This window comes from Pseudochaenichthys georgianus, chromosome 24 (assembly GCF_902827115.2).
Source record: "Pseudochaenichthys georgianus chromosome 24, fPseGeo1.2, whole genome shotgun sequence".
NCBI lineage: Eukaryota > Metazoa > Chordata > Actinopteri > Perciformes > Channichthyidae > Pseudochaenichthys > Pseudochaenichthys georgianus.
Window position 1 is genome coordinate 25288772 of NC_047526.1, and position 24450 is coordinate 25313221.

At 41.7% G+C, this 24450-nt stretch overlaps 1 protein-coding gene across 2 annotated transcripts in view; it reads right to left on the reverse strand.

Annotated features, from left to right (window-relative positions):
• Window positions 1-11441, reverse strand: part of LOC117439783 (glutamate receptor ionotropic, kainate 2-like) — a 56475-nt gene extending 45034 nt beyond the window's left edge. For both annotated transcript variants that reach the window (XM_034075858.1, XM_034075857.1), the window contains exon 1: window positions 10893-11441. In XM_034075858.1, coding sequence (XP_033931749.1) covers window positions 10893-11016 — 124 coding nt within the window. In that variant the 5' untranslated portion in view covers window positions 11017-11441. The remainder of the gene's footprint in view (window positions 1-10892) is intronic.
• Window positions 11442-24450: the final 13009 nt, after the last annotated feature.

The window sequence follows — 24450 nt, forward strand, 5'->3', positions numbered from 1 at the left end:
GACAAACTCCATCTTGAATCTTATCAGAGAAATGAGTATAAAAACATAGTGTAAAAATACTAGTAGCATAGAATAAAATACTTGTAATTGAGGTATTGCAAGCTATAAAAACTTCTTGTAAAAAGGCACAAAAGCAGTCAATCAAAAGTGACTGATTAGTAACTTAATAAATAATTCCATTAGAGTTATGGAAATTGAACATGATACCAACAGAAAGCAGCTTATATGAACAACAGTTTAGCCGTTGTTACCTCACTTGTTCTGCTTGCTGTGTGTTTTCCCCCAGGGATAGAAACACTCCTGTCACCCTAAAGCCTCTTGACACTGGACTGGACTGTCACCTGCCACCGCTCGACGCTAAGCCCCAGGCTGACTCACACACTCGCACAAATCACACCATCACGCACCCCTGAGATTGAGCCTGAATAAATCTGTCAGGTAAGAAACAAATGAGTCTTTGTGAACATGTGGGTCAAGCATTCACACATACTTAAGTTTAGTTACACCAATAACAATTAGCTCTATCATTTCCAAAAAGGTCAATGTAATCAATCTCTTATAACGAGCGCACGCAGTCTTCAATTAGGAATGTGTGCCACCACCCTCGTCCCTGACCCAGCTCCATGTAGGAAACCAGTGATCATATAACATATATTAATTCTGAGCGCTGGCAACAGATGTGCTAATTTGCGAGGCCCTCTCTCTATTCATTATAATGTGCCAGCTCCCTCCTCAAAATATGTGCTAATTTGCAAGGACTCATTGTGAATGTGCTAAACTACCGGCTGACATTTTGTGTGCTAATTTGTCAAGCAGGGACCCCTTTTGGTACTAATTGTGCCAAACTGTGAGTACACTTTCACAGGCCTTGAATTGCCGAGGTCCCAAATGACTTCTGTCTCACAGTTTCCAACCTCTCCACTGCTCTCAAATTGCGAATGCCACTGAAAAGAAATACTTAGCACTGTGAAAATAAGATGTAGCGCTTATCGCACTCGCTCGCCTGCACACACACTGATGCACACACACAGATGTACATGCATACACACACACAGCTCTTGAGACTATACGTGCTCCTTAAAGGAACACAGGAGTGCAGCTCGAGTCAAATGCATTGGCAGTTCTGTCGTGTCTTCAAACACACATTATACAGAAATAGCAGGCTGCTCCCGCAATTACTTACAAAACATAATACTGTCACAACTATGGTGTACTAAAGTATCTACTTTGCAGATACTATCCACAGTTACAGCGTATGTGTGCTCAAAGTGGAGCAATGTTCTTGTCTTGTTTTTTGAGAAACAGGTGCATGTGTTGAATTAATTACAACTCATTTTACAAGGTTTTTTTCCACAGAGAATTTCACTACCTGAACATCACAATATTTTGCAATATACTAACATGAACTTCATTGCAAGACAAGATATGAGCATGTAGTAAATATACTAGTTCAATTAATTATCTTTTCAAAAATGCAATTAATATATCACATCATTTCCTTGGTGGAAGATTGATGCGTTTTTGTCTGTGCGGAAATGAAAATATAATAAATGTTGTTCCAAAATGTCTTTCTTATTGTCACTGTCAGACGTTTTCCATGCGTTGATACACCCGTCAGAACATAAAGAATACTGTAAGCTCCTCGCTTGCAACGAGTAAGAATATCTATCAAAGTTTGTGATGCACATAAATCAACACACGGAGCGGAAGACAGGCTGAAGCCTCGTTCAGCAATGCCTGAGGAAAAACAGTCGAACTTCAATAAATATTGTTACTCTTGCAAGAGTTTCCAATCGTCTCTATTTTATCTCTCTCTGGGAAATGTTTTCCCAATCTATCTGACAGACACCGAGGCTAATCGTCTTTTAATATTGTTTTTTCATTTTGAATGCATCCTCCTCACCTAACCATGTTTAACAGGGTATGAAATACAGATGAATGCAAACAACAGGTAAACAAGCCTTTTAATGTATAACTGCCAATGTTATCGTGCTCACCACAATACCATGCAATATGTTAATGCAATCAATTAACGTTGGTCATCAACACAACACATATGCACCATGCCATTCTGATGTGTTGTATATTGAAGATGTGGCATGAAAACATTGTTTTTGGGTGGAAAGTGTTTAATAAAAAGGAAGAAAATATGACTTTCACACACCGTGGGTTTTATGAGCCTTGGCGCTTTCACACCCCACATCTGACTTCCAAGTACAAACACGAGTATTCCCAAAACTGCCGTCACAAGGTTGTAAAAGTTCAAGTAAATAACACAAAACTGCAGTCAGGAACACAAAAAAAGAAAGATGGGATTTGGCTCTTATAAGCAGGCCGTGGGGAGAGAGTGGGACCGGCTTCTGTACACAACGCTTCCTGATGCTTCATGCCTCACCCGTCTCTGTCGTTTCTCTTTCCATGTCGCATCTTTTTCTCTCTTTTATCAAACAGTCACACGCACACACACACCGCCTTCCTCTCTCCCACTGACTAAAGTACGTCTCATGGTGGCCTCGGCAAGTGACAGATGGCGCCCTCACAGCACTGCTCACTGTAAACTGAGTTTTAATCAAGCCTAAGCACGTGTGAGAGATGCTAATTATCCACTACAGGCGAAAACAGGCAGGAGTCGATCCTCAAGAACATTGTGACTATGCATGGTTCGCTATCACTTTCCCCATTGTGTTAAAAACACATTATTAGTGTCTCAAGCGTCCCTGGGTACTCCAACCCTCAAGCTGTATCGCTCACCAAAATAAATATAGATGAGAACTTGACTAGCAGTAATCTACGGGTCTTAAGACTAACTCTTAAAAGTAAAGCAGATGGATTTCCAACTGTCTCTCAGGATACTTGCCGAAAAGACTATTAAAAAACTATTTCACCGTTCCTCGCATCAAAATACCACACAAAGAGTGGTGGGAGGATAACCTTACAATCCCTCTGCAACATTTTGCATGTTTTATACGCAGCCGACCTTGGATTATGGATAAGAGGAAGTTTAATTTCTAATTTTGCAATTAGGTTGCAGCAAATTAGACGAGACTATCGTGTTCTTTGCTCCCTTTCGCCGCTCTCATTCTCCTTCTCACTGTTCCCCTGCTCATCAAAATGGCCCTGTATTACACTCTTTCCATTGTAATGTTGAACAAAATGGCTGTAAAATTAGACTTTCTTTCTTGTAGAAGGTCAGATGTTATCTCCGTTGGAGCCAAAGGTCGAGAATTAATTCAGGAGCCGGCTCTTTAATGCTCACAGCAGAGCCATGTCGAGGGGAAAGTGTTTTACAGGATTTCAGTAATCTGATTATAATAATTTCTAACCTTCATAAATGTAGAGATACTTGCACTGAAGGTGGTTATTATTTTTCGGATAGTCTATGAAGCTGGTAAACCCTGACTTTAGTATTTGCAATAAATATATAAAGTAAAATAAATATATACACAGTAGACAGGGCAATCATCTTTTCACACACTCACACACACTCGTTGCTAGTGGTTTGCAGTGCCTTAAATAGAGTTACCTCTCCCCGGTGAATTGATATGGCATCTATATTGTCTCATACAATCCATGTACGTATACAAAAAGAATATGGAGGTTAATAGGAGACAGTATACGGGATGGCTTTAATCCGTGGAACACTTTAGCATTGCAGCCAGCACGTTGTTCTGTTCAAGGATGGGGGAAAGTTCAATAAACCTGAGACTGAAAGGCTTTTTGCTTTGAAATTCAAGAGGGTTGGAAAGTGTAGGCCATATGAGAACATGTGCCTTTGTGTGCAAGGACACTGAGACCTGGGGAAGAGGGGAAGCTAGAATTGATGCTAGTGAGACAGAACAAAGTAGAGGAGAAGGATTAGGAGAGCCGGGGAGAGACAAAGGAGACATGGAGAGAAGGACAGCAGAGGACAAAGGGAAAGAAACGCAGAGAATGGAATGAGGAAGTGGACATTTCGTTTGCACCTTCCTGCAGCACGTAGAATATGTTTTGTTTTTTCAAATGGTTGGCTGGGATGTCTGATGTCAAAGTCAGCTGTATGTAATGGAGAATAAAAGAGGTCACTGGAGGCAGATAAAAGACACTCAATTAAACGACTGAATGGATGGCCTATTAGACCTGAACGGACACCTGCAGCCCCCCACCTCCTCCAGCCACAGGGCAGCAAAATGTCAACTCCTGGTTTGGGTTCATCAGCCTCCCATCAGCCACTGCAGTACACAAGCGAGCTGATAATCAGAGCTACAGGTACAAGTCAATAACATACGCTCTGCTGCAAAGGTGTGTCGATTGTTCTTGCTTGTTTTCGAAACACACACAAACAATTGCACGGGAGCAGAGAGAAAGAAAAGGAAAGAGGCGATGAGCACTGACTTTTTGTGGAGGGAAAATTGCCAGAGGCTTTGCGAAGTTCCGCAAACAATCTTGCTCATTGTGTCCCCAATAAACCAGAACAGATCTATTGAGGATGAATGTAAAAAGACAACAGAGGTGAAATTGGCGGGAAATCAAGAGCCACGTTCTAATGTTTCTTCTGATCTGCAGTCTGCTGTTCATTTCACAATTTCTCACTTTCGGTCACACCCTGCTGCGTCGGAAATGTATTCAGTTTCTTTTGTCATGTTCCAACAGTGATGGACGGGCATTGAGTATATCTCAGCGGTAGGTGTGCGAGGGAAATGGAGGCGATTGTCTTCATTATGTCAACATCTTAAAACAGATTGCACAAGATGGGAAAATCAATCAAAGTCTGTTCCAGTCCGCCACGATGCTTTACGTACGGGAGTGGGATTGGACGGTCATATCGAACAAACAAGGAAGTGCGATGTTTCGAGTGTGGGCGGCTAACATGAGACGGAGCCTACTGCAGCCAAGAAATGCAGTTCATCATTAAAGCTTTTTATCCAAAACTTTACTGTATCGACACCACATTTGTCCTCTTCTCTGTTTGCACTAGCATACGCAAACACAAAGGCTTTCTTTCCTGTTTATACTTTTTTCTCTCGCCTCACCGTTGTTTTCTAAAATGCCTTTAGAACAAAAAGATTGCAGGAAAGATTCAGAGGAAACCAAACAAACAATCAGAAACGCTAAGTGAAAGGAGAGGAAGGACAGAACGAGGAAATTCAACGCTGTAGGGGGGGGGGAGAGGTTTTGCATAGTGGATCATGGACAATAGAGTGTCATGCGGATTCAAAGCACATGGTGTTAGGTAAGCCTGCCTCAATACGTCCTCCCACAGAGACAAGTTCCCCCCGTGTCCTTGGTTCACACAGAGAAACGTTCGTACATCCGACCGGCTGTGCTGTCAATGGGAGCCGGCATTCTGCCTTCTCTCTTTCAGTCAGTCGCTAACCCTCCTCCTCTTCCTCCTTTATTCAGCTGGCTGGAGATGAAGGTGAATCACCACATCCTAACCTGATCGGCGCCTCACATCACAGCAACACAGGAGGGCTTTCTGTAATCGATTGACTTCTGAATCCCATGTAGTTTGGACATCAGTGCTTTCATTTACGGTGAATGTGCCTCCGACTGCGTGCTCGGAATTCACAGGAGGTTGCTTTTGTTTACCGGAACACATTAAGAAACACTATAAAATATGTATGAAGTGATGGATATTAACAACTAAGTGTAAATAAACACATCCAACAAATTACTTCCTACATATAAATAATGGCCGCAAAAACACAGTACCATTTGCTCCCAATCGGCACTCTCCCCAGCTTCCATAGTAAACCACTGACAAGCCATGTTGCTTTCTTTTTATTACGGAAACACTTGATAGTTAATTACAAGAGGCAAGCTCCGAGGAAGATAAAAGTCTCACATGGAACTCCTACACATGATGCAAAGCGATATTGCAGCAGATATATCACACCGTTTAAAGCGCCACCACTCAGAATGTATATCACACAGAGAGAAAATGGGCTTTGGATTGTGTCGGATCTATAATAAAAATATGATAATGTTGGCATTAGAAAAAGCTAGTGACTGTAAATGGCGTTAACAATGCACTGTAACATGTATTGTAAATCTATTCCCACACATCGTTCTTATGGTACCTTTTTTTGTTTTGTTTACGTGTTTGCATTCTCACAGATGGTAACTTGTGATAGATACACACGGGGGGGGGGGGGGCTTGGCACTGGTTATGTGCACTGCTGCCAGTTTCTTCTCTTTCTCATTGTTCCCCTTAGCAATACAACCATATTGATTTGTATTGATTCCCAACATGTGTCAGTCTACTGCAAGTGGAGACAGCCAACTATGTAATGAGACAATATAGACACATGCACTAGATCCAAATACAATTGTTGTGGGTTTAGTTCCCCAAGGTACTACGTTGTTACCTATGAGGATATTTGTATAACTATCTTTGTTGCAAAAGTTATTTCCTGCATATTTGTCGTCCTGTCCTTCTATTAGTATACTGCTGGCATTTACTCAGAGCTGCAGCTCATGACTCCTGGCCTCCCACTACATTTCCACAACACACTCCAGTGTCCATTATGTCTCTCTTCACAAAAGCCATCAGAAAACAGTAATAAAAGACCAGAACTGAGAGTGGGCTGCGAGTGGACTGCTCAGAGGAAAACTAATCTATCTTTACTTTGTATCTGCTGGCTCCAACACTCACTGTTTTTCTTCTCGCTCACACTTTACACCCCCCCCCCCTCCTCTATATCTCTCTGTTCCCCCCTCTCTAACAAACACTCTTGTTTTTCTTGCACTTCTCATTGACTTCACATTTTATTCCATCTCCCCTGGTGGCATTGTGAGAAGGACAACTCCACATGTGTATGCAAAAACTGTTATTCACTGTGAGCGTTCCAGCTCTGACCTTCAGTCAGCTCTGAGCCAGACAACCAGGCAGCAGTGCTGCAGGGCTCTTCTCAAGGGACACGTTCTCAGAACAATTGCACATACAACCCCTAACCCTCCTGATATGCAGGGAAGAGCCTGATTGACAAGGACAAGGAGTGAAAGGAGGTGAATAATAAAACCAAATGCAGAATTCAAACCTTCCACAAGGCAGCAGCAGAATAGGACTCAGACGTATTGGATTTATTTGTATAATAAACATTAAGAGGCAGCTAGAACGGGTTGCCCTGCAAACAAGGTCAATCATCTAAGGCCTCCTTCATGCAACTAATCTTTTCCAATGCAGCTGGTAAATCGGAGATTTACTAAATGCTAACCAGAAAACTAATTTCATACCTCACAGATATTTCCCATTACAAAATACCAAGAAATCTGTCCCCTGAATTAATCACCATTGAGCCTTTTGTAACCGAGGCATGACAGCAAGACCTTCAAAGTGTCAGGAACGTAAACATGTTTTAAAAAATCCATCTAGATAGTTCCCTGCTTGGAGCCGATGTGTGGTGCTGCATGCTAATGTGAGACAGATCTCCTTTTTGTTCTTGAAACCCACGGTTGGTATTTTTAAACCGCGTAAATCATTTGCCGGTAGAGAGGAGGTGGTTTCATATTTCTATAAGCTACAGCGCGGCCAAGTGACACATGAATATTTTAAGCAGCTTTGTGCCTATTTAAATGTGTTTGCTGTGAATGGGCTGGCAGCGGGCCAGGGCACAGGGTGTTATCCTTAATTCCTGCAATCCCAAACTAAACTCCATGATGATAATTCACGCTGGCGGGAAAGCAAAAGCAAATAAAGTCAATTAACGACAAACTCCCCTTGAATTGGTTCCCTTTGCCTTGCTCGTTCCTGACGACACTGTAATGTCGCCACCACAGCACTGATGAGGGAAGGAAATGAGCGTAGTAAAGCGCCTTTATCGTTGCACAACATTGTGGAAGTATTTACATAAACATAGCTTTCACCAGAGGAGTAGTGTCTTTTGCCGGAGGACTGGGGGAAGAACGCTTCCTTTCAAAATGAAAAACAATGTTGAGGGAAATACAAATATAACCAGGACACAAACAAAATGAACCTCTCTGAGTCCACAATGCTTCCAGCAGCATGTTGACAGCCCAGGGATATACTACGTCTGCCAATGCGGATTGAAGATGGCGGTGATAATGCCATCACTCAACCTCACAGTCGCACTACGGTCATCAGAATTAAAACACTGTCTCCCTATTTCATTGTTGATTCTGCTTCCGTCTAAATTCTTCCTGAGGCCTTTTTTTGAAACCAAAATAGCTTTGATAGAAAGGCAGATGTGATGACTCATTGCTTGTGAGTATTTGTTACGAGCACTACCAAATAAGATCCTGAACATATTGCGCTTTTTGTATGGAAAGATGTCAAATGAGCAGCTTTCATCTTAGCCTGACAAATAATGCTAATGACTTGAATGCAACCCTGAATTTCCACTTCACTGAATTCTAACAAGTCATCTAGGAGAACTGAGGGGGAACAAATTAAATTGGTCAACAGTTCAGCTTGCAAATTCGGTTTTTCATTCCACTCAACAAAGTTAATTTCCATGTTTGAAGTGGACATTTAACAGCTTTTTATTTGGCCTACATTGTTGAGGTGGACTACGAGAGAAAACCAAAGTGGCAATAATACAAAAATACTTTTATTCTGGGATTTGCACTATCAGTACAAAGCCTCTTTCAGTGCTCCCGAAAGGAAAGTAAAAACGTATTATAAAAAGAGAATCTTATCTCATCCTATTTCACTTTGTAATGGCTGCACCGAGATAATTTCTGTATCAAAGTAAATGCATTGCATATGAGGAACATTGAACGTGATATGTCATTTGTGCGTGGAAATTAGCTCAGCATGGACGTCTGCAGCTGGTGGCCACAACACTCTCTGACACTTGTCGCTCTACATGGCCGATGCCGTGCATACAAAGGGATGACTATGCTTTGGTGTTACAATGAGTGTGTCCATGTTTGTGTGTATGTAAAGGTCTCAGCCTGACAGGAGAACAGCGGTTGTACAATGTGAGCCGCCTGTCTGGGCAGAATGGGAGATGGGGCAGGAGGAACAGACCGCCCCGGGGGAGCTGACCTCCTCATTTAGCCGGGAGCACCTGGGATTATCTGCTGAGCAAGCATCTCCTGCAGGACAGGACATGCACGGGGTAAATAACCAATGGGCTACATCTTCTCTCAAGGCATTTTTGTATTTCTCTTACACTTACACACACTGACATACATTTTTCTTTCCTGATTAAAATATCCCACTCGTAAAATCTATCTTCATCTATCTTTTGTGGAAACACTGCTCCTTTATATGAAAACAGAGAGATGAAAATATATGTTTTTCTAAAGAGAATGAATTGCACTACCCGAAATGGAGCAGTATTACAACAGCAAATATGTGAAGTGGCTGCTATAGACTTAAAGAGATATGCTACAAAACCCAAGCTCTTACAGAACTCATTCGAGCTTATTAAAAACGTGTTTTGGTTGAGCAACAGGCAGCAGACTGCACTGCCAGGGTCTCTGTCCGTGGTTCTGAACAAGAGCTAATTCAGCACAAAGGACAGAGACTCGCTTTTTGAGCCTCATTCGAGATGCTACGGCCATTTCACTGCCACAAGAACACCGTCAAAATCAAACATGAGCGTTACTTAGAGGAAAGAGATTGCAGTGACATGAATCACCTTTTATCTTGCATGGTTGTGTCTGTCGTGCTACTAATGCAGGATTCCTTGCCTATCATGGTGAGGTATATTCAAGTGGTGACGGCTTGGAAATGTTCGTGTCAAATGCTTTTATACGGGGATCTCAATCGTTGGTGAAAAGATGACCGGCGTCTGTCAGACAACGTGTGAGACGGAAGTGGCTCGTCGGGCGGCTGAGGATGCAGCAGGAAGACAAACAAGCACATCCCGTTGCCATAGCGGCGGCTCACGCGGACGCGGCCTGACTCATAAAACTGGATCCTCGGGGGAATTTAAGGATTGTAAGGATGTGTTGTCAACATTTGATGACATGCGCTGGCAGGGTTGGGGTCCTCTGTCACTCCAAAATGCTGTTTGAATTCAACAGAAAGCGGTGAAACAGGATCTTATTCAGAAACAGGCGAAACCCCAGGACGCTGATCCAGTGATATGAGTGCATGAATACACGGCAGCAATAGCACTATTTTAAAGTTATGATTGGAGCAGTGGCAACATGTTGAAGCACTGATTTAATAAGCACAATTGGCTATGGCTATAATCTTTCCTCGAGGCGGTGTTGAGAGAAATGGCTAATCAATCGGTTTATAAGCTCCACAGAAGATTTTCGGTTAATACCTTTAACTGTTGCTGTGGCTTATAACGTGACTCAGCCGATCGCCACTATGAACCGGAACTATACGTTTCATCAATGGCAATAACGGTAAATAAGCAAAATCTCGGGGATTCCCATTGGATAGCAGTTCAGTGGGATTAAGGATGAAAAGCACTGCCCTGCGTATCGATCAGCCCTTGTGACCGGACAGAGTGATTGATCAGCACTCCGTAGTGTAATGTTTACATGTAAACATTTACTGCAGAGGAAATGCTGGGTGTCAGCAGTTTAAAGGGCCGTGGAGATACAAGTCTTGAGAAGAGATGTGAGCAGCTAATTCTTTACGAGTTTCATCAGCCCGTATATGAACTGTTGCATAGAGAACTGCTTCATTAAGGCTTTATGGCTGCAGGGGATTTTATTTTAAAGTTACTGTAACACTGTGTTTAAGGTTCGTATAATACACGATTCATGATAATATGCACTCGGTAAAAATACTTTAAAATAAAAGATGCCACAGTAATTGATTGAATGTAATTTTTTTTAGAGAAGGGTTGAAATTGTTAAACTATTAAAAGGCGAGAGTATAACATGTCTCTTCTGCATCCCGTGATTCATTCACTCGCTGTCGACAATCCTACGGTCACTTCATCGTTGCAGAAGATACCGTAATAAACAAACATATATCTTACCAAATCTTAAAACGTGTGGCATCCCGCGAGAGTAACCAAGAAACAGCAGCAGAAGCGGGATCAGCCTGAGGTTGGACCTGAAAACGAGACTGCTTATCATCAGATGATGGGAGGTAATCTTCATGTTGTTTTTAAAAAATGCACAGTGGTTTAATCCCCCCGGTGCGCGGGTTCGATTCCCCCGAAATTCTTCTACGCTCGTTGGGCAAGGCAGGGTGACGGCGGCCCTGGATGCGCAAGATCACGGCATGGTCACTTGCGCTTTCCCTAAATCCATTAGCAGTCCCGGCATGATTCCTTCTCCTTCCCCTTCTCCTTCTCCTCTTTCACTGCGCCAAGAAACAACAATCCTCCGGGTCGAGGGACGGCGGGACATCCATGTCGAAGGGTATACGGATCCAGAGGGGAGGGGGGAGCACGAGCATGGGCTGTAGGTGAGGTACTGGAGAGGGTTGGAGAGGGGCTAGAGAGCGCCAAGCAGAGGATACAGCAGCGATACACAGCCCCCTATGAGGCGCTCTGGGTAGCTTGCGCTCCCATTATACTGCACTGCTGCACAGGCTCTGACGTCGAGCCAAGGTTCGTGTTGTGAACGCGCACCAGAGAAAGACAGAGAGAGCAAGTGGGGGGATAAGGAGGGAGATTGATATACAGATAGATAGAGATAAAAAGAGGGAGGATGGAAATAGAGAGGGAGATGAACGACGGGACAGAGATAATAATGGGGAGGGAGGATGGGAAACTTTATTGCAGGCTGTAGTTTCTCTGCTACCCCCACAACTTGCCACCAAGCTCGCATGCATTCAGAGAGTTGTCAGTAAAGATGCAATATTGTAAGTGCAACAACATTAACTTCAACGTGAAGCCTTACTTGCAGTTCACAATACGGATTTAGTAACAAAACAAAGCATGATGCATCCATACATTGAGGGAAATACAGTTGTTGTGATATTGATCAAATGGCATCTTGCTTATGAAGTGACATGTAAAAAGTGCAACCTCTATTTAACAACATATATGTTTGGCTTGTTTATTATGGCCGATTGTCTTTTCAGAACCATGGACTGATGGTAAACCTGCATGTCAGCCGCAGAAAGAAAGGAATGGGAGTCTACTGTAAGTAATGTTTCTCAGGGTTCAAACAGCCAGCACTGATGTATTGTTCCCACTGGAGGATGCTTAAGCTTTGGCTAATTCTAGAGGCACTTTCCTTTACAGGCTCGTATACAGAAATCACTATGCACACACTGCACATAGCGATATAATCTCATGCCTGCAGGATATCATTGCACTGATTTTCTTTTCCTTTACACCCGTATAGGATTGTGTTCTGTCATTATATTTCCTTTCTAAACCTCTTTTACGGGATTTCAAGTAACAACTTTTCAACCATTTCCACCATATTTTCAGAAATGTGGGAGGAGTGGGATGAAAGGAATTAAAATTGGCAGAACAGTAAATCCGTCATATCGACAGAGGCTGCTGAAAAGCGAATATTTAACCTATGCAAATAACTCCACTTTAGACATGAAAGCCTTCCAGCAACAGAGTGAGAGCCATCCTCCGATGTGAAGGTGTGTGTGGCATGCACGCAAAGCTCCACTGTTGCTTATATTTCACGGGGGAAGATATCCTCTCGAGATTTTAAATGGGCCTATCGCCTTTCTATCTGATTAGCGAGTTCAATTGAGGCTGTATCCAATAGGAGGCAATGCGCCGAGAAGATGGATATCTGCAGCTTTAGCGTGGGTCTACATGATATTGATTCAACACTACATGAACCTTATCAGCGTCCTGGTCCTCCCCCAATGAGCAGCTCTTCATGGGCCAGTGCATCAGCTGGAGCTAGTATGTACAGTGGTGCACCCGCCCCCCAAGAGGGCTATTTAATCCCAACGGAGACGTGAAAGGAAGGCTTTGATCAGCGCACCAGAGTCCAAAGCCTGGATGAACACAGTCATTGACTAAAGTGTGAATGGATTGACTGTGTGTGTAGAAATACTTTGAAAGTCACTACAATATTCCTGCATGGCCTTATAATGTATTTAAATAGATATGTCGAGTGACAATGCATATATCATGGTCTATTCCTCTTGTTACAATGCTGGTCACTGCCTGTGTGGTGTGTCTTAATTAGACTGCATGCAGAATAGTGAAATTAGAGTAAATGTGAGATGACTAACCCTCCCTCTCTGCTATTGGAGTGATACTCCATTATGCATCGGATCTGTCCAATCCCCGTTCACAAATACACTGTATAAGTGAATGCATTTAATAGTGAAGAGGACGCTTGTATCAGCTAAAAGAAACACAAAGTAATTACATGGGATCAAGTAGGTGGTGTGAACACTGACTTTGAACGTGTGTCAGTTTGCGTGGGTCTGCACACCAGCAATCTGCAGTGTGAGCATATCAAAGAGAATGGCACTCATCATGCCACCATCTGGACCATTAGCATAATTATGGAGAAATTCAGGGTTCCCGTATAAGTCAGCAGAGCTTCACACAGCATGAAAGGAATGCTTATTGAGCTCAGGGAGAAGACATCAGCTGACAGGCATGCTGGTTTCCTCTTAAAGTCACAGCACCCTCTGGCTAAATGCTAAGGTACTGCACCACGAAAATCCCTCAGGTGCCCCTACACTCAATGTTCCCCAAATGTAATTTGCAGAATAGAATTAGGGCTGTCACAAATTGTTCTGACTTAATTTTCGAATATTGATGTACACCGTTTTTCTCTGTCTGTGCCTCAGCATTGGGCATGTGAGGATAAAAGAATCAGCTATGCTTCACGTCTCCATTTTTTTTTTTGTAGATTAGTTTAACGATTCACTGCCGGGTAAGCCAGTCAGAGTAACATTATTGAGTTTGTAAATCAGTTAGAAAATTGGAGGTGATGAGAATGGTGAATTTCTACATTATGATGTCAAAATGACTATTGCTCCTTTAGCTTGTTGTGACAAATAGGAAAATACCATTTGGGAGATGTTTTCCTTTTCTTCTACTTGTGATCAAACCGTGTCATTTTTGAAGGAGACCACAAATTAGATTACTTTATACACACCCACTTGCTTGTAACCCAGGGATGCTTCCACATAAGCTGGCTGGTGTGTTTATTCAGAGACCATTCATGCACTGGGTAATGCAAAGGGGACCTTATGCAAAGGAGAGATAACCACTACTAAAAGCCTTCTGTCATTCTCTCTCTCTCAGTTTCTCCCTCTCTCCCGCCCTCGTTCACTCTCTCGCACAGGCAGACTGGTGGAAAGATAGCATTGGCACAGGGAGGGAAACCATGGAAACGAGAAGCTGATGCACTTTGAATGGTAAGACCCTGAAAGAGAAGACATTCATTCAATTCAGTCACCCTGTACTAAAGGCTCAACTCTACTGCATTATTCTGAATTCTAAAAGTGTATACTAACATGGTTGGCTCCAGAAAGCCAACAATGGTCTCACTTCATCAGCCCATTGTGTCAGAGTGACTGCAGCTAAGGACGTCTTTACATTTTGGCAAGTTGAAGAAGGGCCCTACAACAACACACACACACACTTCTCCCTTTTGCACTCAAAAAACAAACCTATAAACGACCTCTTTTTCTCAGCGTTAACAGCGTGTGTCCAAATGCACCCCGCCATGCAGGCTTCACTTAAGCCGAGTGACCCAGGCAGTTTGGAGATCAACATATTTACATTTCCCACTTGTGGCTTTGCTTCAGCAAATGCCTCGAACATAAATGCATGCCCGAGTCAGTGCTGGCCTATATGTCTTGAGAAGTGCTGTCATTGAGATCCCGGCCACCTCAGTGGGAATACATTCTTCAGTGACGACAATTAGTCAAGTGAGACAGTAATTAGGACCTCTCTGCACACTGTCACTTCCAGTTAGTGTTGACGGATGCCCGCAAATCACCCCCTCCAGCAAATGCAGTCAGGCAAGCTTACTTCTGGAGCTGCACACTGTTGTGACAGCCATCTGTAACTTGTGTCTACAATGGTAATACTTTAGAAAATGGCATGGAAATATGTACAGCATTAGAACAATGTAGTGTATTGTCAGTAATATAATGTTCTGTGGTCATCTGTTTATACACAAATGATAACCCTGCTATTTGTGCCAAGTCACCAGTGTCACTTACTTCTGTGGAAGTATCATTGTCCTTTGTCATTACTGTATTGACCAAAGTAACATATTGCAATAATATGGAAGTTACAAATCATATATTAGCATTATGAAAAAGTTGTGCATCACCTTACAACAATTATAGAATTACTGACGTGACTTGCACATCAACTCAATTTAAGTGGTAATTCCTAAGAGTATGACAATATCATGTAGGCATACAGATCTGCCAAGAAAACATAGTATAGTGTTTCCAACTACTTTCTGCAGTCAAAATGGCAGCCCATCATTAAAACAGGTTAAACTTCAAAATACAAGAGAGAAGAAAGTTCTTACTTCAGCAAAATTATAAACCAAACTAACATTGAGAAACTGAAAAGCCTTTGCAGTTTGCCAAGAGTCAAACAGTTTGACGTTATGTATAGTGTCCTACTTCAGTAGCCTGTACATTTGAGTGAACGCAAGCTAACGTTTTTTGTACCAGCTCCATTATACGCACAATTAAAACACTGGATATTTTGTCGTAGCCTACTGCCTATCAACAAAATGACTCGACTGGTCGTCATCATTGACAAATCATCATTTGCGTACCGAGATCATCATAGGGAAGTTACAGGTTTCTGTGTTTGTAAGGTTACCTCTCATCGAGATCTTGAAAAGTTTGAGCCGGAAGACAAACATTTTTCACTGATTGGTTTCATTCAATAGCCTGACCAATCAGGTGACTTGTAGGCGGGACAATTGTCACATGACAAAAACAATTTGATCACATTAACAGCAATCATTAAAACAATTGAAATGTGTTTTAATTGGGTATGTTACATTGTTAGTTTGTTTTAGGGTTTGTGTCTTTGTTTATATGTTGCACCATAAGCATGACAATAGTAAAAATCCCTACTGGTTGTTAGAGCCTAGATCTGTAATGATACCAATATGGATGGATCAATTTGACCCACTGGCTCAGAAGGCATAATCAACCCAAAAGTGTCTCATACGATACAAGATATTTTGACTATAGTGTGTGTATAATGGCGATGAGCTTCAAAAAACGTTATTTTACCAAAACAGCTGATATTTCAAGACAACAAAACAATGTCAATACTTTTAATGCCGACTTCATTTCAGTTATTTTTGCAGTTCTGTGCTCAGTTATCATGCTCTTGTACTGTCATGGTGTACTGGGTCACTTTGCAGAATCGAGCCGTGGTTACTGTTATTAGCCACAAAGGTGTGGGTTCATAGACCACGGTTAAAATTTGCGCCTGTTCAGATTTTACTTACACTCTTAAAGGTCCCATGTCATGGCCATTTCTACTGATCATAATTCCATTGTTGAGGTATACTAAAATAGATTTACAGCCTACTGTGCAATTTTCCAAACTCACATTGGTTTCTCATACAGCATCTCTATAAATGATGTGTATTCACCGGTATTCACTCTCTGTCCTAAACGGCTTGTTGGAGCTCCTGAAAAACAAAATGTTTACCCATTTAAACAGTCGTGGTAGATACCTTGTTTGTTTTAAACATCATAAATACACAAACAACAATGAATACTTACAGGTTGTGTACCCGAATCTTCCGCTGGTCCAAACAAAGTAGGAACAGCATCGTTCTTCAGTGCTCTACGCTGTACATATGTTTCTTGAAATGCTGGCAGAGGGTGTGGCCTCTGGGTATCTCTACGTAACGATACCCAGGAAGTAAACAATGTAAAATGGGATATCTCCAACGAGGCGTTTTGGGGAGGCATTTTCTGTGTTAGAGTTTTACTCCCTACAGCAGGGGTCGGCAACAGGCGGACCGCGGTCCGGATCCGGACCCAGACGCCGACGCCGACGCCGACCTATACGGACCCGGAGCTATAATCAATACATTAATAGGGGATTTTTCGGCCCCTCCCGCTTTTTTAACGCTGATTTGGTTGACTTGTGTAATTCGTGGCGAACCGAAGAGTTTCCGTTTTGGGGGTGGGGGGGGGGAGTCCGTCCGTCAGTCTGACTGACGGACAACTTCTCACTTCAAAAAACAAGAAATCTAGACCGCAAAAATAATTAAACAAGCGAGTACCTGTTTTTCCTGGCCAAGGACAGGTTCCTTGAACACAACACGAGCGTAACGTGTCTTCACGTGGTATTCTTTCACACACACGGGTATTGGGCCGAGGGCGACACCGTACTTCCAGTATCCGCCGTTTTACGCGAGGAGCAAGCAGGCAGAGGGTTTAGCCGTACACCGTCTAGGTGTTGCTAAGCTTCCTGTACTGAATATCATAGTCTATTGCCTTAATCAATATCTAGTCAACTCTAAAATACCTATGCAATGGCATGATAATATTATTGTGACAAGTGGGGTATTCACCTGGTGTTTCCAGAAATTAGACGTAGATGCAGCCAAAATCGACGAAGGCCACTTTCGAGGGTCGTTTTTCCATACATCTGCAGGCAGTCTGTAAGGGCAATCCGACAACCCACACAGCTCTAGTTTACGCTGGTAACGACCTAGAGCACACCCCTCAAGTCCAGAGATGTAATCCGAAGACATGCAGCGATTTCTTCGGTCGTTAATTCAGAAAAAAATCCTAGTGCGCTCTGCCTGGCTACGTTAGCTAGCTGTTTATATTAGCACTTCCAGGATATTTGCACCTCCAGGAAAATGGCGTATTTATATATATATATATATATATGGCGCGTGTTGCATTGTGGGTAGCTCGTGACGTCACTGTGTGTGAAAGAATACGTCTCGCCTGAAAGGAGTGCTGACAGAGAGCACCGGAACGCCGCTCCAGTCCTTCAAATATTGCAGTATCCATAAGGAGCAGTACACATGCCGCAGTGTTTGCGTTGCTGTGTCTTTAGTTCTAAGCACAGTGGCAATCTGTTGTTATTAGCATCTGGCTAGCTAGCTATGCTAACGAATTTAAAGAGCTTTTCTACAACCAGGTGGAAGAGAGCTCTCTCCTGAGAGGCTCAAATAACCTCAGCTCAGTGAGGTTAAGGCACACCTTGATATGATCATTATAGTTATTAATGAGACTAAATGTGAAACAGGTATAAAATACTATGACAGTAACAAAAAAAGAGTGATTTGTAAAATATCCAAAAAGAAAAATCAGCTTACAGTTCTGTTTCATATGGGCGTTGAAAGATGAATCCATAGATCTCTACATTTTGCTGTCAAAGTGCACCAGATTGATGCTTTTAACTTCAATATTTAAAAAAAAAAAATCTTCCCGGGGGAGCATGCCCCTGGACCCCCCTAAAGGAAGTTAGGTCCCCCCCCACTTAAATCATGTTCACATGGATAGGATACTAAATACATTTGCACACATCTTGTGTCCATATCTTTGTTTTGGTGGTCATGCCACAACCGTGCACATGCATGCATACGTGAGTCATGGTGAGATATCTGGATTAAGAGGTTGCTTTTTCTTTGCACAGCATGCAAGAAAGGCCAAATGAATGGGCTGTGATTTTAGTTTTTTTAAGCAGAGGTTGAGTTCAATAATTTGTACGGCCCTCGGAGGATGTTGTAAAAATTGAAAGGAAAAAGGTTCCCCACCCCTGCTTTAAATAATAATAAAAACCCTTGATTTATAATTGAACATCTCTGTCTCCTATTGATCTGAGTATATCATAAAGAATAGCCAGTTAATTGAAGCATTATAGCACAGGCCTTTGTCAGATAATAATAATAATAATAATAATAATAATAGCTTTGATTTGTATAGCGCCTTTCAAGGGACCCAAGGTCGCTTTACAAGTAGTAGGGCAAAAAAAAAAAAAACATAACAAAACAAAAGTCAGACAGACAAAACAACAGATCGATTAGGGGCCGAAAGCCTTGGCAAACAGATGGTATATTACGCTGTTTTTTCTGCTTCGAATAGTTCTCTCTTTTTTCACCATACCTGTGTTTGCATCTCTGTAACCAATGAGCACCTGCATGTGTATAAGAATAGCCCTGACTCCATGTCAGCCCAGATTTACAAACTCCTGGCAGGACAAGCTCGAGCTCAATTCTCGCACTGAATTTTAAAAAAGTGAGTGAGGGACTGCAATATAAGAGGGAAAGAAAGAGAAACTTAAAAACTGTTCAATTGTTATGATGTGTAAAGACTGATATTGTTCTATAATCGTCTGAAACTGTTAAGTCATGATGTGAAACGGTTAACAAAGAAAAAGGGACACTCAAGCTGCTGCTACACTTTATTTTATTTATATAAAATTAAGCACTTTAAGATGCACATATTTTCAAAAGCTATTTTATTTATTTTCTCTATTTTATTTTTAAATGCAGCCCGAGAGGAACATTACACATATCCACAGTATTTACTGTATATCTGTATAGTTCAATGTTAATTGACAATAAATAGTTGTTTTTGAATTGTACTTTCTTTATTTGATTGGCAGTCAGTTGTTGACTACATGCAGACGTTGATAAAGCTACAGGCTACTTCAATATATATCCCACTAATTCATGAAGCAAGTTAGACATTTTGATGTTCCGGACCTTTGCATGGGGACATTTTCTCTAACTGGACCTCGTTGAATTTTAGTTGAATACCCCTGCCCTACAGGGTGTACTTTGAGGGTTTGTGACTCTGCAGACCGTTTACATGTACATGCATACAAACCTTCATAACACACAAGGGGACGGGTAATAACCAGAAAAGCATGACATGGGACCTTTAAATTAAATCTACTTCACTCTCTGAATCCATCGTTTTAAATTAGTTTTAGTTAAAGATAGCAAAGCAATTTCAGACAAGAATGAACACTGCTACCAACAAAGGATTACATATCTATTTGCACAAAGGTTCAATATAAAGGCCAACGCATGTATCCAGCAATGAAGACAACTTGATTACATGGACCCTTGATGTCTTTATTATAAGATATCTGTACCTTGCTTACAATGCCACTTCAAAGGAATACCCAACATTTTGGATAAATAACATTTCACAATGGATTGCAAAGCTGACCCAATTTCCATGTGCATAAAATGTTAGAAAGTCCTCAAAACTTTTCAAACTTGAATCTTTATCGACTTCCGTCTTTCCTGTCATGTTCCCAGCACTTATTATTATAAAATACAAGTTCTATTTTTGTAATTGTATTTATAGTTCTCAGAACAGTTATGCCAATGTCTACAACATTATTTATGAAATAAATATAATGCTTATTTATTTTTTAAATAATAGCCCCTGAAAAATAACAACAACTCATAAGAGTTTAAATAAATAAAAACTTTAATTTTTTTTTTTTTTTTAAATGTGTGAGTTGTTCATGTCTTTGTTCTTGTCAGGAATATAAATACTTTCTGTTCTTTGTGGTGTTATGACCTGGCTCAAAAGGCCACAACAAAAAGGAGACACACCATGTCAACGGTTATCAAAATATGTTTATTTAAAGGAAACAATCCAAATTAAATGAAGTGCAACAATAAGTAAGGCATGAGGTGTGGACGTCAGTGGTATCAGTAGTGTAAATGCAGGCTGAGGGTTGCATGAATGTGTATGTGGGAGAGTGTTGAGGTGCACAAAGTAAAGCAACTAAAGTAACAACAACATATACTCAACAAAACCGGGGGCCTGTAGGGAAAAGCAGAGAGAGGAGCAGAGAGGCTTTAAAATAGCTGTAGAGCACCAGACCCAGGTGCCCTGAGTTACTGCAATCAGTGTGATCAATGCAGCCAAGACAGGACAGCCACACCCTCTCCACTGATGAACCCACAGGGGCATCACAGTGGTCTAAGATATTAAGAGTAAATCATGCATATTCACAGACACACAACAACAAAAACAAAATCACACACACAGCAGTGAGTCAGGCTGATTGAATGGTGGATGTCTGGAGTTGTTATTACAGAGCATCCAGCAGTGTCTGGTTTGCAGGATAAGGACGTCCTTACAGGGCATTTGTCAGTGCGAACGATGAGGAAACAGCTCACTATGTGTGTGTGCTTGCATGTGTGTGTATTAGAGATAGAGAGAGAGAAAGAGCGGGAGAGAAAAACTGATAGAGACCCCGGAGAGAAAGTTTGAAATAGAGGAATAGACAGAATGTGGACGGATGCATTTGTCTGCCTACACATTTTGGCCATCAAATAGAAATCTTGGCAACGCTTGCAAAAAGTGACTTTCCCCAGTGGAATAGTCTGTGCCAAGGGTTGGCCTGCAGAGAGAGAGAGAGAGAGAGAGAGAGAGAGAGAGAGAGAGAGAGAGAGACTGGAGAATAGAAGAAGACTCACAAGGCTTCATGATCTGATACAGGAAAGCCTCCAATAAACTTTTTCTGTTTTACAAAGACATCTCCATCTCTGGTGTCCATGAAATAGAATAAGAGAAGGGCCACTCCAAGCCACACATGGAAGTGTAAACAAAAAGCGGACACGCACGGTTGATTTTCCTCCATCTGGGGCTTTGTTAATGGGCTCTCTTGGTGCCTATTAGTAACTCATTAGGGCTTGATCTAATTTTCAGCATTTTACACACCACTGACAAAAGAGACATGAAAGAAATCTGTAAATGTGAATGCCACCAACTCGATGCCACATGAAACATTAGAAAACTAGACCTGTGTTAACAGCTATGAATTGATGCATGAAACAGTTACACACCAGGAAAAGTATTCTCAAGGAGGGGTTATGGCAAGCACACATCCCTGACCTTTTCAGGTTTCCATCTCACTAATGCAATCCACTCTGTTTTCCACAAAGATCCAGGGATCAACTGTTGCAGCAGGGGATGAAAGTGTGCAGCAGTCGCCTCAGACATCCAGGATCAGAAACTCCAAACAGGGATAACACCCTCTCAGCATTCAATGTTTTCAATCAAAGGATCAGCTACTGTGACTGGAAACAAGATGTCCCAGACAGATACCACGCAGGAGTTACCGCCAGGCAAAAGCTGGCACGACTAATATGGCTTGTCAGAGTGAAAATAGCCTGGTATTGTTCTCACCTTCCGGAAAAGGTACAGGCATAACGCTTCCGTCTTGTTCATCTCTCAGGAGTCATGCTCTAATGGCTTTTCAGGCTCATATTACTTGGATAAGAGGGATTTAAAGTTGCTGTTTCACTACCCACAGAGAGTACTTATGTAGGTTGAGCTATTCATTCACACATAATTCAGCATTAATCAAATTTAAACCATCATAAATTAGATAAATGTGGGTCTTTATATGAAATGGCATTTGAAGCATGGATTTGAGAAATAACTGCCAGGTGGGGGATTTATTAAAAATAACTCAAGGTACATGGACTGTGCCTTCTACAGCTCGAGTGTGTTCATGAGTTGCCAAGACTGCAGTGGTACAAAAATATATTGTACATATAAACAGAAATACTAAATAGTGTGACTGACAAATCTGCCAAGCACTGGTTGTTAGATGGTTGTAAAGAACTGCTAGGGATTAAGGTCATATGAGATGCAATGCATTTAGCTTCTATTTCAAACTCGTATACTTATATAGGCAACTCGTTTCAAACATGCAAACAATACAATTCATTTCATAAGAGATAAATGGTTGCATAAACTCTCAGCATGGAATTGTAGTCATCCACTCACAATAATGTGCAGAGGCTTTCTGCTTTTTTGGCAGGCAACAGTCATTTTATTGTATTCAAGTCTTCTGAATAACTTTCTGTGCTTTTGCTTCCTTGCTCAAATCCTTCCAGTGGTTTTAATAGACAAATTATTGTTACAAAGGTCCTCAGCATCTACAGTAAGCCCTGCGCAAAACCCACCTTGACGTAAAATGTTCCCACCTAAGCCTCTGTAAAACTCGGGGAGAAATCTGGATGGAAACCAGCAGATAGAGAGTCAGTGTGGAAATAAAGGGTTTGATCTCATTCATGCCCTCACTGTTCTGGAGGTGATGAAATGAGGCAGGTCTTGAGCTGGGCGAGGTCAGTCCTTTCCTCTCGTATGCTCTCCCCTCTCCTCCTTTCATCTCCCCATTAATCATGTCTGTACACATGAAAATGAGCTTAACCCTTTTCACTTGCGGTGCTCCACTTCCACTCAAGGACACCTTGCAACAGAAAGTGTAGAAGTGGGATCTCTTTGTGCATATTTTCTCCACTTAATGGACACCCTTCAGTCTTGACTCAGTGATGAAATCATGCTGGATGGGGCTTTATCCTCTCTTGTTAATGCTGTCACTCTAACTCTTGTAGCCTCATAACAATTAACACTTCCATAAACCCTTTTGTCAAATGTTTAACAGGGAAGAAAATGGAATTGAAGGACTTATCCGTACCCCCTTGAGTCTAACAGAATTTCACTGGCAACTGAACCATGTAAAAAGGGGTTGGTGCACGTACTCTATATCCTCATGAGAAAGAAGAGAAGACAGAGAGAAAGAGCGAGAAGAGAAAGAAGATAAAGTCGTCAAGGGAGGGAAAGAAATAGAAGTAGGTAGAGAATGAGTAAGGAAGAGAGAGGATGGAAAAAAATAAAATGAGCTTGGTTCCTTGTGTGGCACGGCGCTTCACTTAATCATCCCCTGGTCTATAAATAGGCCTTTACAGCCATGGAATATTGGGAGATTAATAGAAGAGAATAGAAAACCATAAGGCTGCGAAGCTTCAACACTTCTGTATCACTTCAGTTCAGTGCAGATTATATTTTACTTCTCCTCTTCAGTTTTATCATAAAAGTTTCCCAGATTGCATTTAGTTCACTCCCTCTCTCCCTCTATTCTCTGTACAGTCTTACTGGAGGACAGACGTGCACACTCGATACTAAATGCCACCAAAAAGGCAGTATTGATGCAGTGAAAGCATTTGAAAAACATAAGCAGAACTCAGGGTTTCCCCAAAGCAAGAGACAATGTTCAGCCCCTGATTTTAAAATCTGTATGATACACTGCTTCTTTTCTTTGCAAGTGCTTATCTCCCAAGAAATATTGATGCTGTTGAGGGGGAACAGGAATCACCTTGTACCTCCCTGCTCCTCTCACTGTGAGTATGTGTCTGTAGTGCTTATGTGTGTACATTTGAGGATCTAGTGTGGTTGGGGTCTCCCGTCAGGAGCATTGGACTGAGAGAAACATGACAGATGTGGGATTCAGGTCAGCAGAGAGAGTTTGTGAGACACTGCTTTGAAAACACACACTAATAGATAGACAGGAAGCTATAGGTGGAGACACCATGCATGCCTGAATGCTTGTTAGTGCATGCGTGTATGTTAATATTAAATTCAGATTCACTGCTTTTTTAAACATTCCCATATTGCTGCTAAAATGCTATTGAGCACCTCCTACTGTCTGCATATCATATCAGTTCCCACCATATGTTGAAAACACAAAATTCTGCATTATTCACTCCAAAATGACAACTTCATGTAAGCATGTGAGGACAATCTTAGGCAGAGTGGTTATGAGCAATAACTTAATGACAAAAGGGATTTGCTAATTAATAGCAGTTTTA